This window comes from Vicugna pacos, chromosome 11 (assembly GCF_048564905.1).
Source record: "Vicugna pacos chromosome 11, VicPac4, whole genome shotgun sequence".
In the NCBI taxonomy this organism is placed as follows: domain Eukaryota; kingdom Metazoa; phylum Chordata; class Mammalia; order Artiodactyla; family Camelidae; genus Vicugna; species Vicugna pacos.
Window position 1 is genome coordinate 49,384,799 of NC_132997.1, and position 17,499 is coordinate 49,402,297.

The window sequence follows — 17,499 nt, forward strand, 5'->3', positions numbered from 1 at the left end:
CCACAGGAAATAGGCCAAGAAATGTCCACTGCAAGAGGTCTTTTTTATTGAAATATAGTTGATGCACAATATTATTAGTTTCAGGTGTACTACATAATGGTTTGATACTTGCATATATTATGGTGTTCACCATGATAAGTCTAGTAATCATCTGTCCCCATACAAAGTTATTATAATATTATTGACCACATTTTTTGTGCTATATATTGTATCTCTATGACTTATTTATTATATAACTAGTGATTTGCACCTCTTAATCCCCTTCACCTATTTCTCTCACCCCTTCAATCCCCACTCCCTTCTGGCAACCACTCGTTTGTTGTTTGTATTTATGAATCTGTTTTTGTTCTATTTTATTTGCTTTGTTTTGTTTTTTCAGTTCCACATATAAGTGGGATAATGTGATATATTTCTTTCTGTCTGACTTATTTCACTTAGCGTAATACCCCCTAGATCTATCCATGTTGTCACAAATGGCAAAATTTCATTTTTTTAGTAGCTGAGCAATATTCCATTGTACTTATGTGTGTGTGTGTATACATATGTATATGTATCTCACATCTTCTTTATCTATTCATCTTTAGATGGACACTTATGTTTGCTTCCATATCTATTTTAAATAGTGCTGCAGTGAACATTGGAGTTAATACATCCTTTCAAATTCATGTTTTTGTTTTCTTTGGGTAAATGCCCTGAAGTGAAATTGCTAGATCATATAGCAGTTCTATTTTTAATTTTTTGTGGACCTTTCATAGTGTTTTCTATAATGACTCACCAATTTATAATCCCACCAACAGTACCTGAAGGTTCTCTTTTCTCCACATCCTGACCAATGCTTGTTATCTATTGTCTTTTTGATGATAGCCATTCTTACAGGTGTGAGGTGATACTTCACTGTGGTTTTGACTTGCATTTCCCTGATGATTAGTGATGTTGAGCATCTTTTCGTGTGTCTGTTGGTCATCTGTTTGTCTTCTTTAGAAAAATGTCTCTTCAGGTCTTTTGCCCATTTTTAAATCAGACTTTTTTTTTTATGTTGTGTTGTATGGGTTCTTTGTATATTTTGAATGTTAACCCTTTACTGGATATGTTGTTTGCAAAAATCTTCTTCCATTCAGTAAGTGCCCTTTTCATTTTGTTGATTGTTTCTTTCATTGTGCAAGAACTTTTTAGATTGATGTAGTCCCATTTGTTTGTTTTTGCTTTTGTTTCCCTTGCCTGAGGAGACATCCAAAAAATATTGCTAAGGCTGATGTCAAAGAGTGTACTGCTTGTTTTCTTCTAGGAGTTTTATGGTTTCAGGTCTTGCATTTAAGTCTTTAACCCATTTTCAGTTTCTTTTTATATATGGTAGGAGAAAGTAGTCCAGTTTGATTCTTTTGCATGTAATTGTCCAGTTTTCCCAACACCATTTATTGAAGAGGATGTATTTTCCTATTGGGTTAATATCTGCAAATCAATCAATGTGATACACCACGTTGTTCTTGCCTCTTTCATCATAGATTAATTGACCATGTAAATATGGGTTTATTTCTTTGCTGTCTATTCTGTTCCATTGATCTATATATCTGTTTTTGTGCCAATACCATACTTTTTAATTACTCTAGCTTTGTAGTATAGTTGAAATCAGAGGGCATGATATCTCCAGCTTTATTCTTCTTTCTCAAGGTTGTTTTGGCTATTTGGGGTCTTTTGTAGTTCCATATAAATTTTAGGAATTATTTCTTTTAGTTTTGTGAAAAAATACCATTGGTATTTTGATAGGGATTGCACTGACTCTTTACATTGCCTTACGTAGTATAGTTATTTTAAAAATATTTTTCTTTCAATCCATGAGCATGGTATATCTTTCCATTTGTTTCTGTCATCTCCAGTTTCTTTTCCTTAGTGTCTTATAGTTTTCAGAGTACATGTGTTTTTTTTTTAACCACATTGGTTACATTTATTCCTAGGTATTTTATTGTTTTGGATGCATTTGTAAATGGGATTGTTTTCTTAATTTCTCTTTCTGATAATTCATTGTTAGTGCAACAGATTTCTGTATATTAATTTTGTATCCTGCTGGTTTACTGAATTCATTTATTAGTTCCAGTAGTTTTGGGAGGTGTCTTTAGGATTTTCCACATATAATATCACATCACTTGCAAACGGTGACAGTTTTACTTCTTTTTTGCAATTTGGATTCTTTTTGTTTCTTTTTGATGTCTGGTTGTCTGCTGTGGCTGCAACTTCTAATCTTGTGTTGAGTAAAAGTGGTAAGAGTGGGTATCCTTGTCTTGTTCCTGATCTTAGCTTTTTACTGTCGAGTATGATGTTGGCTTTAGATTTGTCATTTATGGCCTGTATTGTGTTGAGGTACATTCTCTATCCACTTTGTTGAGAGTTTTTATCATGAACGTTGAATTTTGTCAAATGCTTTTTCTACATCTGTTGAGATGATCATATGATTTTTATTCTTCAGTTTGTTAATGTGGTTTCTCATATTGATTGATTTGCAGATATTAACCCATCTTTGCATCCCTGGGATCAATCCCACTTGATTATGGTATGATTCTTTCAGTGTATTGTTGAATTAGGTTTGATAATATTTTGTTGAGGAGTTTTGCATCTATGTTCATCAAGGATATTGACCTGTAATTTTCTTTTCTTTTGATATCTTTGTCTGGTTTTGGTTTCAGGGTGATGCCGGCCTTGTAGAATGAGTTTGGAAGCTTTCATTTAGTTTCAGTTTTTTTGGAATAGTTTAAGAATGTTAGGTGTTAACTCTTCTTTAGCTGTATTGTGGAATTTACATATGAAGCCATCTGATCCTGGACTTTTATTGGTTGGGAGTTTTTTAAATTACTGATTTAATTTCATTACTGGTTATTGGTCTATTCTTATTTTCTATTTTGTCCTGTCAGTCTTGGGAGTTTGTACATTTTTAGGTACTTATCAATTTCTTCTAGGTTGTCCATTTTATTAGTGTATACTTTTTCAAGTTATCCTTGCTATAGTTTTACTTATACATGTCTGGTCCTTGCTGCTTGTTTATAAACTCTCTAAGGGTAGTGATCCTGTCATAGACTGCTGTGTATCATCCACAGTACCTAGCATGATTCATGGCATATAGTAGAGACTTAGTAAGTGCTTAAATTATTTTGCAGATTTTTAAAATAGGCTTTTTTACATAATAAAAATACTACTACCATGTGAGCACTTCACTTTGTAGTATATAGTATGCATTGGCTAACATTCCTTAGGTTTCTAAAACAACAGAATATTATCACATGAAGACAGGACTTTTAATCTAATTTCTAATTATTGTTAAATCAGCAGAATCAAAGAGGTTACTTTTAATTTATGGAAATTAAATGTGTTTTATTTCACTAAGTTGATTTTTCCTTATAAGAGTTTTCCGTGGCAAACCATACAACCACTAAAAATTATATTAAAATATATCTACGGACATGTCCTTCATGTTTGTAATGAGAATTTAGATGAGATTAGGGATGGCAAATACATGATAGCAGACTGTCATTTTTCCTCCTTCATCCATGGCAGATGGTACTGATCAATCAAAGCATTCTTTCCTTTTGAATCCAGATAAGGACACAGAATCTTTCTTAACACAGTATTCTAAAACACCTCCAGCAATTGAGTAGAATTTAAGCATAAGTTAGATCCTATTTGTCATCACAGGCCCCTTCCATTCATATGAATCTGTGAACTAAAGCTAAAGGCCACAGATTCTTATTTCTTTTAAGCTTTTCTTGTTATTATTACTGTTTTTTGCAAACTTCACTTTTCCTAAGAAGCAACATGGTGAAATTGATTTTTTGGTTGAATATATGTATTATCAAATAATTTGAGTATGTTGACCCAACTACTATATTTACTATTTATTAACTCTATTAATATGTATTATCTCAGTGATCATGTTATTATTAAATCCGCTTTGAAGTTAAGTAAGTGGAGACCCAAAATGTCTATATAATTGGCCCAAATCAACTAGTTAAGGAGCATAGCTAGTTCCTAAATTGAGGTTGAATTGCTCAGTCAACACCATACCTTATGCTGCATTACTCTGTAACGTTCACAGCTCTCTGTTTCTGTTTCTTTAGACTGATGATGAAGGTCAGCTTTCATTTCATGGTGTGGCTTATGTTAATATGGTGCCATTGCTGTATCCAGGTGTGAAGAGAATTCGGGGAGCTTTTCATGTTTACCCTTACCTTAATAGTACAGTGTATGAAAAGGTAAGAAAAAATTGTATAGAAGGTATCATTCTAATTTATCCTTTATATATGTGTTTGCTTACATCTATAGCACATACATCTTAGCAATTGATTTTTGGAACCAGTTGGTATACTGGGATGTTCAATATAGAGCCTTGAAGTCATTCTGCCCTTGAACCTTAGAAACTTTAGGATAATGAGAAGCCAAAAACTGAAAACAACCCAAATGTCCATCAACAGGTGAACAGAAAAACAAATTCTGTGGTCTATCCATACAATGGAATACTGCTTAGCAATAAAATCCATGCAGTGTGGATGAATCTCGAATACATTATGATAAATAAAAGAAACCAGACAAAAGAGAGTATATACTCTATGATTCCAATGAAATACAGTTATAGGAAAGTAACCTATGATGACAAAAAGCAGATCATTGGTTACTTGGGAACAGGGATAGAAGGAAGACTGGACTGCAAAAAAAATGTGAGGGAAGTTCTAGGGATGATGAACATATTGGTTATTTTAATTGTGATGATGGTTTCACATGTGTGTACATATGTCAAAATTGATCAGATTGTCTACTTTAAATATGTAGTTTATTTTACAGGCATACCTCATTTTATTGTGCTTAACTTTATCAACTCTTAATAGATATTGCAGTTTTTTACAAAGTGAAGGTTTGTGGCAACCCTGTGATGAGCAAGTCTGTGGATGCTATTTTTCTAACAGCATGTGTTCACTTTGTGCCTCTGTGTCACATTTTGGTAATTCTCACAGTATTTTAAATGGTTTCATTATTATTATATATGTTATAGTGATCTGTGATCTGTGTTGTTACTAGTATAAATGTTTTGGCGTTCTTTAGCAATAAAATATTTTAAAATTAAGGTCTGTACTTTTTTTAAGACATAATGTTATTGCACACTTAACAGATTACAGTATATAATGTAAACATAACTTTTATATGCAATGGGGAATATGTTACAATATTTATTTATTAAGATTTATTAAGGTGGTCTGGAACTGAACTCGCAATATCTCTGAGGTAAGCCTGTATTTCAATTTTACTTCAATAAAGTTGGATACAAAATCTTTAGAATAATGAAAGAAGTCTATTGTGTTAAGTATGCAAAAACTTAAATCCATGATATGAGTCTTTCAGTTTTCAGATGTTAAAATCTTAAAATCACCCATCTATTGAGAGAACATATATATATTATTTATTTATTTATTTTTATGTTTAAGCAAAAAAATCAATTTTATCCTGTTGCTTTTAGGAGAAAGTGAGGCTTTGTAAAACAACAATAATAACAAAAACATATTATTATTTCATCATTGTTTGGACACCTATTTCTCAATAATAGAGTCAAGAAAGACCCGTCATCTTTGTGGAAACCAGCTGAGTAATAAACTCTATATAAGTATCCTTTTTTTTTTTAACATTTTTTGTTGATTTATAATCATTTTACAATGTTGTGTCAAATTCCAGTGTTCAGCACAATTTTTCAGTCATTCATGGACATATACACACTCATTGTCACATTTTTTTCTCTGTGATTTATCATAACATTTTGTGTATATTTCCCTGTGCTATACAGTGTAATCTTGTTTATCTATTCTACAATTTTGAAATCCCAGTCTATCCCTTCCCACCCTCTACCCCCCTGGTAACCACAAGTCTGTATTCTCTGTCCATGAGTCTTTAGATTCCACATATGAGCGATCTCATATGGTATTTTTCTTTCTCTTTCTGGCTTACTTCACTTAGAATGACATTCTCTAGGAGCATCCATGTTGCTGCAAATGGCGTTATGTTGTCGGTTTTTATGGCTGAGTAGTATTCCATTGTGTAAATATACCACATCTTCTTTATCCAGTCACCTATTGATGGACATTTAGGCTGTTTCCATGTTTTGGCTATTGTAAATAGTGCTGCTATGAACATTGGAGTGCAGGTGTCATCGTGAAGTAGATTTCCTTCTGGATACAAGCCCAGGAGTGGGATTCCTGGGTCATATGGCAAGTCTATTCCTAGTCTTTTGAGGAATCTCCACACTGTTTTCCATAGTGGCTGCACCAAACTGCATTCCCACCAGCAGTGTAGGAGGGTTCCCCTTTCTCCACAGCCTCTCCAGCATTTGTCATTTTTGGATTTTTGAATGATGGCCATTCTGACTGGTGTGAGGTGATACCTCATTGTAGTTTTGATTTGCATTTCTCTGATAATTAGTGATATTGAGCATTTTTTCATGTGCTTTTTGATCATTTGTATGTCTTCCTTGGAGAATTGCTTGTTTAGGTCTTCTGCCCATTTTTGGATTGGGTTGTTTATTTTTTTCTTATTGAGTCATATGAGCTGCTTATATATTTTGGAGATCAAGCCTTTGTCGGTTTCACTTGCAAAAATTTTCTCCCATTCCGTAGGTTTTCTTCTTGTTTTATTTCTGGTTTCCTTTGCTCTGCAGAAGCTTGTAAGTTTCATTAGGTCCCATTTGTTTATTCTTGCTTTTATTTCTTCTAGGAGAAAATTTTTGAAATGTATGTCAGACAATGTTTTGCCTATGTTTTCCTCTAGGAGGTTTATTGTATCTTGTCTTATGTTTAAGTCTTTAATCCATTTTGAGTTGATTTTTGTATATGGTGTAAGGGTGTGTTCTAGCTTCATTGTTTTACATGCTGCTGTCCAGTTTTCCCAACACCATTTGCTGAAGAGACTGTCTTTATTCCATTGTATATTCTTGCCTCCTTTGTCGAAGATTAGTTGACCAAAGGTTTGTGGGTTCATTTCTGGGCTCTCTATTCTGTTCCATTGGTCCATATGTCTGTTTTGGTACCAATACCATACTGTCTTGATGACTGTAGCTCTATAGTATTGTCTGAAGTCTGGGAGAGTTATTCCTCCAGCCTCTTTCTTTCTCTTCAGTAATGCTTTAGCAATTCTAGGTCTTTGATGGTTCCATATAAATTTTATTATGATTTGTTCTAGTTCTGTGAAATATGTCCTGGGTAATTGGATAGGGATTGCATTAAATCTGTAGATTGCCTTGGGCAGTGTGACCATTTTAACAGTATTGATTCTTCCAATCCAAGAGCATGGAATATCTTTCCATTTTTTAAAGTCTTCTTTAATTTCCTTCATCAATGGTTTATAGTTTTCTGTGTATAATTCTTTCACCTCCTTGGTTAGATTTATTCCCAGATATTTTATTACTTTGGGTGCTATTTTAAAGGGGATTGTTTCTTTACTTTCTTTTTCTGTTGATTTATCGTTAGTGTAAAGAAATGCAACTGATTTTTGAACATCTATATAAGTATCCTTTGAATCAGAAATCACACTTATAGGGATTTATCTGAACGGGGTAATTTAATAAGATCAAACCCCTCATATTCATGAAAACTTTGGGGGATCATTAATAGCAAAACTAAAATAAAGATTAAATGTCTAATAATAGAGTAATGCTTAGTAAATTTTTGTAAATAAAAATGATGGAATATGCACCCAATAAAAAAGATAAACAACAATGTTTTGTAGATAGTTAAATAGAAAAAAGAATGCAAAAATTTTACGTATAGCATAGATCATAATAAATTCCAAGTGAGTTTATTAAAATAAGTTGAATGTGAAGGCTATAAAAATAGAAGTGGCTATTAATTAAAGATAAGAATTAAAGGAAGACTTCCTGTATTTGAAAGCAATGAAAGATGTGAAAGATTTTGATTACCAAAAAATGAAAATCTTCTATATATAGAAGAAACCATCATAAACAAAATTAAAATGTAACTAAAAAATTGGGGAAAATGAATACATATCAGAAAAATGTTACTATTCCTAAAACATAAAGCCCTTCATCATATCAATCATATCAAGATATTTTTGGTGAATCTAAGGGAAACAGTATATCATTTTAAAAAGTGTTTTGGAACTAGATGCTCAGACTTGTTCACTTTATTTATTTATTTTTAATTAAAAAAATTTTTTTAGGTCAGGGCAAGAAGTAATTAGGTTTATTTATTTTTTCAATGGAGGTACTAGGGATCGAACCCAGGACCTCATGTGTGCTAAACATGCACTGTACATGCACTCTACCACTGAGCTATAGTCTCCCCTCCAGGAAACAGTACATTCATAATCAAAAGATTATGGGTTTTGACATCCAAGGGCTTCTGCGTTGAATTTTGGAGCTGCCATTTACTGACTTTGGGCAAGTGACTAAATTTCTCTCAACTTTATTCTTCATTAAATGGAGACAATGCTTGTCTCCTAGAATTGTTTTACATATTAAATGAGATAAAATATGTAAATGCAGTAGAGATGTAGTTGGCACACAGACATTTTTACCTATTTTATTATACCCACGTAATAGGAGACTGTTGTACATACATTAAAAATTATCCTTATGAAAATTAAAAAAATATGAGAGGATGCATGTGACAGACTGTTAAATGAAAAATTAGGATATAAAACTATAGTCACTATGATCATAACTTTTTAAAAAATATAATCATAATTTTTAAAATATATGAAAAATATTGAGGAAAAAATATTTCTGGCTATGTCTGAGTGAGGAGGTTATCAAATTTTCTCCCCGTGAAAGCAACTGTAAAGCTAGACAAATTGACAAAATGCCATTTCAGTGCTCTGGAAATTGACCAAAGGCATCAAAAAACTGAGAAGCAGTAATGCACGAAAAACTGGAATTTGAGGCATTGTTGCCTAGGTCTGTTCTCAAACTACCTCCCTTCTCCCCCTGCTCTATTTTAGCTTAATCAGTGCAATAATTCTTCTAGGGCAGGATGGGTTGAGAGGACCAGCAACTTTGCTGCCACAGAGAAGGCTCACATAATTTAAAGCAATGGGTGAAGGACCCATGCCCAACAATGTTGTTGGTTGAAATGGAGATCTCAGTGGAGAGCAACCAGCATATTGTAAGGCAAGTCCTAGGAGAAAAGAGAAAGAGGCAGGAATGATATATGAAAAAACAATGTCTAAAAACATCCCCTGTTTGATGAAAATGTTAATCTACATATCCAAGAAGTTCATAGAATTCCAGGTAGGATAAGCCTGTGGAGATCTACAATATACATTACAGTGACCTATTGAAAGAAAAAGAGAAAATCATGAATTCAACAGGAGAAAAACAACTCATCACTTACAGAGGAGCACCAACATGGTTAACAACTGATTTTTCATCTGAAACAGTGGAATCCAGAAGGCAGTGGAATAACAGATTCAAAGTGCTGAAGGAAAAAGCTGTCAACTAAAAATGAAGGCGAGATAAAGACATCTGTAGATAAATAAGTATTGAAAGAATCTGTTGTTAACAAACCTATCTTGCCAGAATTACTAAAGGATGTCCTTCAGCTTGAAAGGATATTAAACCAAATTGTATATTAAATCCACAAGAAGAAATGAACTGCACTAGAAATGTTTAAATGTAAGTTAGTATAAAAGATTTTAGAAATATATTTTTTCTTATTTTTGCTCTTAACTTCTTTGAAAGACTTGATTGTATAAAGCATTAATTATATTATTTGGTTTGTAACATACACAGATCTAATTTATATGATAATAGTACCGTAGGAGGGAGGATAGAATGGAGCTATAGTGTAGTATAGTTTCCACATTTTACCAGAATTAAGTTAGGATCAATGTAAAATAGATTATGGTTAGTTTGGATGCATATTGTAATCCCTAAAGCAACCACTAAGAAAAGTGTATGTGTACATATGCCATACACATACTCACAAGTACATATATTTATTTAACATTAAAAGAAGGCATTTAAAGGAGTAACAGAGGAACAAAAAAGACAGAAGATATATAAAAAACAAATACCAAAAAGGCAAATATAAATATAAATATTTCAACAATAGCGTTATATGTGAGTAGTCTAAACACCCCAATGAAGGGACAGAGATTATGAGATTGGATTCAGAAAAATCGATTCGAAAAAGACAAATGTTATATGATACCACTTATATGTGGAATCTAAAAAATAATACAAATGAATCTATATACAAAACAGAAACAGACTCTGACATAGAAAACAAACTTATGATTACGAAAGGGGAAAGGAAGTGGGAGGAGGGATAAATTAGAAGTATGGGATTAATAGATACAAACTACTGTATGTAAAATAGATAAGCAGCAAGGATAGACTATAGAACACAAGGAATTATATTCAGTATCTTAGAATAACCTATAATGGTAAATAATCTGAAAAAAATATATATCTGAATCACTTTTCTGTACACCTGAAACTGACAGTATTGTAAATCAATTATACTACAGTAAAAAAAATTCAAGATTCATGATATGCTGTCCGCAACAGATACATTTTGATTCAGACACACATAAGGTGAAGTAAAAGAATGGAAAAGATATACTATGCATGTGGAAAACATAACAGAGCAGAATGGGTATATTTATATCAGACAAAATAGAGTTCAAGATGAGAAATATTACTAAAGACGTAGAGTTGCATGTCGTAATGATTAAAAGGTCGATTAACCAGGAAGATAAGATTTATAAATTATAAATTATTATGTATAAACTATAAATGTATATACACTTAACAGCAGAACCTCATGATCCTTGAAGCCAATCCCAAGAAAGGTGAAAGGCATAATAGACAATTTGATAGTAACTTTAAGAAATTTCAGTATTCTACTGTCAATACTTACAGAACAACCATGTAGAAAATCCATGTTAAACATAAGCTTACCATACAACTGAGCAAATCATTCCTAGGAACCTACCCAAGAGAAATGAAAATCTGTACTTACACAAAGATGTGTATGTGAATGTAGATAGCAGCATTACTCCTCATTGCTAAAGACTCACAACAGTCCAGATGCCCACAACCAGTGAATCAGTGAACAAATTGTGGCATGTCTATACTAGGGAAGATATGCTAAATAGTCAATGAAAAGAAATTAATGTAATATATCAAAGTTATTGAATTTTGACTACATTTTAAATGGTGAATTATAAGGAATATTAGTTATATCTCAATAAAACTGTTTAAAAAAAGAATGAATGATTGATACATGCTACAATGTGGATAAACCTCAAAAACATTATGCTAAGTGAAAGAAGGCAGACACAGTGACAGTGTATTGTACAATACCACTTATATGAAATGTTCTCATTTCCAGAGATGTTAATATTTGAAAAATATTGCATCTTAGAATATATGAAATACAGGAATTTTGGTAGAAGTAGTAGCATTGTGAGTGATATTTAGTATTTACAATTTTTTAATAGAGTTGGGCTATCTTTTAGAAGGTTTACTGAGATATAACTAACATATAATAACTGCATATATTTAAAATGTACAATTTTAAACTTTTGATGTAGGTTTATATCTGTGAAACTATCACCACAATCAAGATAGTGAAAATATCCATTATCATCATCTGTTTTTCTTCTCTCCCACTTCTGTCCATTCCTTCTCTCTCTCTTGTTTTTTTTTGGGGGGGGGTCTTGTTCTTTCACTCAGCATAAGTCATATTTAGATTCATGCATGCTGTAAAATTTAAAAATTATTTTAAACTTATTTTCCAGTCATTTATCTGTAGTTTGAATTTTCCCCCATACAAGTTTCCTTCGAAATTTAAACTTGCACTGTTCTTCCAATTATAATTGATAGACCAGTAGTAATTAAGCAGATAATATTTCTTGTACAGAAATAAATTCTACCACTTAAAGTTAATTTGAAATTATGTGTTAAAGTTTAAAAGCTTTCTGGTAAAATTTATGAGACACCAAATCAAGTCAGGTTGAAAATTCTCTTGCTAATTTAACAAATAAGAGTAGGTAGATAATTTTCTGTGATAGTTTCACCTGTTCAGCAAGTATGGTAAAGCAATGAAGCTTTTTACTTCTTCTATTTCTACTTCTATGATACTGAAGTTATCCAGAAAACTAAATGATGTTAAAGAATAATATAAGTTTCTTTAGAGTTTGTCTCATTTGTCTGTGATGCATTGCATTTTTTGTTTGTTTGTTTCTTTTCAGACCAAGTGTTTACTTAGCTTGTTCCGGGATACTGGCCATCATTTGATTCAGAATAATAAAATAGGAGGAATTAATTCTCCACTGCCCAAACAAGTTGCTTCTAAGAACCTGAAAGAAGATAAAGCAGTCAAAGAAAAGGATATGGAAGGAAAGTCTAGGCCTGGAGATGTGGTAAGTTTTTTGGAAAGTGATGATTTTGTAGGTTTTGTTCCATTCCAGGGGCTTGCACTGATTTCTCAATCTGGTGGATTTCCTCAATTTAGTTTGCATTTTGATGCAACATAATGATCCTTGCTCCTGCAATTGTGAAGACCATGTAAGAATTCACTGTTTGAAGTGTGTTCATTTTCTTTCAGCAAGCATCTAGCATAAAATCTCAGAGCTCAGATACTCCTTTGGAAATTGAACCCTCTCTATGCAACAATCCAGAAGGACAGGTAAGTATGCATAAAGAGTTTTAAAATTAAGTTTAAATTCATCAGTCCTTTACTGAGCAATACAGTATGGAATAGTGGAAAATGCTCAGGAAAATGCTCATTATCTGAATAACCATTCCATATTTGCCATGATAGTTTATAACTTTTGGTAAATTTCATCTTGTTGAGACTCTCTAAAAGGAGTGGGTACCAGGTTAACTTTAAGGTCCTTTCTAGCTTTAAAAATATGTATTTTTTATTGTTTGTACTATATTAAGCATTATGAGGGATGCAAAGATGTATCATCTGCAGCATTTATTCATTTGTCCTCAGGACACTCAGCACTCTGGTGGGCAAAGCAGACTGGTACATAACTAACTGTAATACAGGATCTTGATGAATGCTGTAGTGGAAGTACAAATGAAGGTGCTGTGTGGGCTCAGAGCAGTCAGGTGGGGCAGTCTCAGAAGGCTTCAGGAAGAGCTAAGGTGTGAAAGAGAACTCTTTTGTCAGATGAAGATGGAAGGAGAGGAATTTCAGGGCCAGAGAATAGCTTGAGTCAAGGCACAAAGAAGGTAATAAATTCAAGGTACATCAGTTAATTCAGTGTGTGGTATAGAAATGAAAAGAATGGTTCTAGAAGGAGATGAGAAGAGAGAGGCTGAGTTGGGTTGTAGACTTTGAAAGGCTTGCTACAAAGTTTGGGCTTCATTCTATAGGTGATGAGGGACTCTTAAGCCTTATCTTGGAGACTCACATTAAAGGTTTTTGTCACATAGAAGTAAGATTTCATGAGTGTTTCAGGGCAGTTCTCTTGCTAGGATGTGGAAAAGAGAGATTGAAATTGTGATAGGGGCTTCAGACATCAGTTTATAGGTTTTTCTTACAGTACAGATAAGTGTTGATGACAGTTTAATTTAGGGAAGAGGTTGTAGTCAAGAAAGTCAGAAACCTGCAGAGGCAAAATGTAGAATTGGAAAGCTTTGGAGTGTTGAGGAAGAAAAGTTAAACATAACTCAGGTTTCAAGCCTCACTTTCTGGAAGGATGATAAAATCATTAAGAGAAAAGTCAAAATTGAAGTTTATACAGGAGAAATGATAAGTTCAGTTTTGGACATGTATTTAGGATGCTGTTTGCAAAAATCTAGGTAGAAATATCCATCAGTTTGAAGTTGATAGATGGTGCTTATGAGGGTGTGGGTGGGAATGTCAGAAGGTTATGAGAAAACTGTTTCTTCAAGACTCACGAAACAGATTTGGTGGAAGAAAGAATGTCATTCATTTGAAATAGTTCCAAGAACAGTATCAGATAAATTAAACAAGGCTTCATCTGGGATAGAAGTTCCTAAGAATAAAATTGAAAACCTTTTTTTCTATAAGAAATAATCACTGTTGCTATTTTTCTTTCCAGTTATTTTTCTATGTAAAAAATAGTTTGTCACAGTCACACTATATATGTAGTTGTATATGCAGTTTTCTCTCTTACATTATGAGCATTATCTTATGTTACTAAAAATTTTCATAAGTATCTGTCTTTGTGGAAATAATACATTACAGAAAAATGTGTTTACAGCAATATGTAGAAGCAGGGACATACATTGTGTTGGAGATTCAGCTGGACAAAGCCTTGGTTCCGAAGCGCATGCCAGAGGAGCTAGCCAGAAGGTATGTAGCAATGGTTCTCATACTTGTTTTGCAAAACAATTTTGGCATAAATAAAAGGAAGTTGTTTTGTCCACATAAATGTAATTTTTCCTGGGCTAAGCAACAGACAGTTTTCTGGGTTTTTTTTTTTAGATGAGGTTTCTTTTATTTGTTTTCTTGTTATAAAACAGTATATGCCAATTAAAAAACATTTGAGAAATTTAAAATCAGCAAGAAAGTATCTAAAAACACCCAGCTTTATTTATTTCTGGGTTTTTACTGGGTTATTACTCACCCAGGAATAACCACTTTTGACATCTTAGTATTTATCCTTCTGGAGCTATGATGAAGTCTCTGTATTACACACACACACACACACACACACACACACACACACACACACACACACACACACATACCCTTGTCACATATAAATGTATATAATTTAAAAAACTTTTTATATTGTATCAGTGCTTTGATTGTGTCTCTAGGAAGTTGTCTATTTCATCTAGTTTATCCAATTTGTTGATGTATAATTATTCATAGTATTCTCATATTATCCTTTTCTTTTAAATTGAAATATAGTCAATTATGATGTGTCAATTTCTGGTGTACAGCATTATGTCCCAGTCATAAATATACATACATATATCCGTTTTCATATTCTTATTATCCTTTTTGTCTATGTAAAGTGGGGAGTAATGTCTCCATTTTCATTTCTGATTTTAGTAATTTGATTCTTTGTTCTTTTTTCTTAGTTCATCTACCTAAAAATATACCAGTTTTACTGATCTTTTCAAGGGACTAGCTTTTGGGTTTTGTTAACTTTATTTTTTTCTCTGTTTTATTTATCACCACTCTAATCATTATTGGTTTCATATGCTCTTCTTTTCTAGTTCTTTAAGGTTACAGTTAGATTATTGATTATTTTCATCTTTTTATTGTATGCATTTAGATCTATAAATTTTCCTTTAGCCCTTTTTTCACTGCATCCCATAAGTTTTGATATGTTGTATTTTGTTTTTATTAATCTCAAGGTATTTTCTCATTCTCTTGGGTTTCTTCTTTGACATATTGGTTGTTTAAAAGTGAGTTGCTTAATTTACACATATTTGTGTATTTTCTGATTTCCTTCCAGTTATTGGTTTCTTGTTTCATTCTATTGTGATTAGAAAATATACTTTGTATGATTTCAGTTTTTTCCAATTTACTGAGATTTGTTTTGTGGCCTAATATATTGCCTATCCTTCAGAATGTGCCATGTGTACTAGAGAAGAATGTGTACTCTGTGAGAAGAATGTTGGGTAGTGTTCTGTATATGTTTGTTAGGCCTAATTGATTTATACTGTTGTTTAACTCCCTTATCACCTTGTTGATCTTATGTCTGGTTATTCTATTCATTCCTTTGGGTAGCCCCAGACAGGTTAGAACAAACCCAGTAACTTGAGAATAAGGTCTGTTCTGCTCCTCCAGAATCAGGGGTCAGTGTACCACACTTGAAATACAGGTAGCCATCTGTAAGACTGCCACTGAGGTGAGGTAGGGTCAACTGAAAATGCCACAAGGCTTTCCTACTATTTTTTGTTTGCCTTTTTCTTGATTCAGTATTTGCTTGGTTATTGTAAACCTTTGACTGTCTTCCAGACTTCTGACAAAGTTGGTTCTGACAGTTTCCGGTTATTTTTTCAAAGCTTTTGTGGAGGGATGGGAGTTTGGAGTTATCTAATCTGTCATTTTGCTGACATCTAGACCTCATGAGGAGCACCACACTCAATGAAGGATGAAAGCAAATGATAACTTCATCTTGGAAACTATTTACTACAGATAATTTTAAGGCTTTTGGCAAATATCATCCAATTGCCTTCCCAAAAGTTTGCAGTTCCACCAGTGATGTATGAGACTGCTGTTTCCTCATACATTCACTAACACAATAATTTTTTATTTTTACAGGGAAAGAAATTATCTTACCTTAATGCACATTGTACATGTTTTTGTGAGCTTAAACATTTTTTCACATATTTGTTAGTCATTTGGAAATCTCCTTTTGAAAATTACCTGCTGTCAATGGCACATTCATCTTTTATACCAGAGAGTCCTTAAACTTTTTTAAACTTTACATTTAGCCCCTTCAAAAATAAATTGAAAATATTTACCATAAATTATATATATAAAATAAGGTTGATAATCTAGAAATAGAAAGTTAAAAACAGAAGTCATGGAAACAAAAAGGAAGAAAGTATTAAATAGGGCTTTCATGAATAGACATCAAGTCTGAGCTATCTAACAAAAAGGGAAGCCCTTTAAGTTATGCAATTCTAATCATAAAGGTAGATGCACACTAGTCCCAGAAGAGACCGTATTTTTTTCCTGGCATTAAATTCTAGAACAAATTTCTCATTCAAGCTCCTACATAGGGAATTCTGAGTGACAGAATAACAGCATTGTTAATGAAAGTTTTACAGCAAATACAGAAGCAAATTCTTATGATTTTTAAAAATTGAATTATATTTGACATATACTGTTATATTAGTTTCAGGTGTACAACATAATGGTTCAGTATTTGTGTATGTTGTGAAATGATCACCACAATAAGTCTAGTTAACATCTGTGGTCATACATAGTGATACATTTTTTCCTAATAATGTGAGCTTTTAAGATCTGCTCTCTTAATTTTCAAACATAAAATAGAGTGTTATAACTATAGTCACCATGTTGTATATTACATCCCCATTTATTTATTTTATAACTGGAAGTTTGTACCATTTGACCCCCTTCACCCATTTCTCCTGTTCCCCAACCCTGCCTCTAACAACCATCAATCTATTATCTGTATCAATGAGTTTTTCTTAAAATTTATGATTTTTTAACATCTCCTCTGACTTTTTGAAAATCAATTTGACTTAACTATATATAGTACTTCTCAAATTATGCTGTGTATCAACTTTAGAATATTATTGAACTCTTTATATGAGAAAGGTTATTAGCTATAAGTTTTTTCTTTGGCTGTAGGGAGGTGGAAAGCAGATTTCTCCTCTAAGCTAGCTCATGTGACAGTATTATAGAGCAAAGGCTAATTAGAATGTCAGTGAGAGAAAGTTGGACACAATATTCATAAAGATTATTTGCCTTTGGTTCCTGGCTGAGGCATGTGTGTACCAGACTGCTGAATCTATGTCAGTGTGTAATAATATTCTTAAACATG

At 32.7% G+C, this 17,499-nt stretch overlaps 1 protein-coding gene across 2 annotated transcripts in view; it reads left to right on the forward strand.

The window, feature by feature from the left end:
• Positions 1 to 17,499, forward strand: part of CFAP70 (cilia and flagella associated protein 70) — a 73,745-nt gene that overhangs the window by 20,016 nt on the left and 36,230 nt on the right. For both annotated transcript variants that reach the window (XM_072971331.1, XM_072971332.1), the window contains exons 10-13: positions 4,104 to 4,238; positions 12,238 to 12,408; positions 12,594 to 12,674; positions 14,227 to 14,318. In XM_072971331.1, the coding sequence (XP_072827432.1) occupies positions 4,104 to 4,238; positions 12,238 to 12,408; positions 12,594 to 12,674; positions 14,227 to 14,318 (479 nt within the window). The remainder of the gene's footprint in view (positions 1 to 4,103; positions 4,239 to 12,237; positions 12,409 to 12,593; positions 12,675 to 14,226; positions 14,319 to 17,499) is intronic.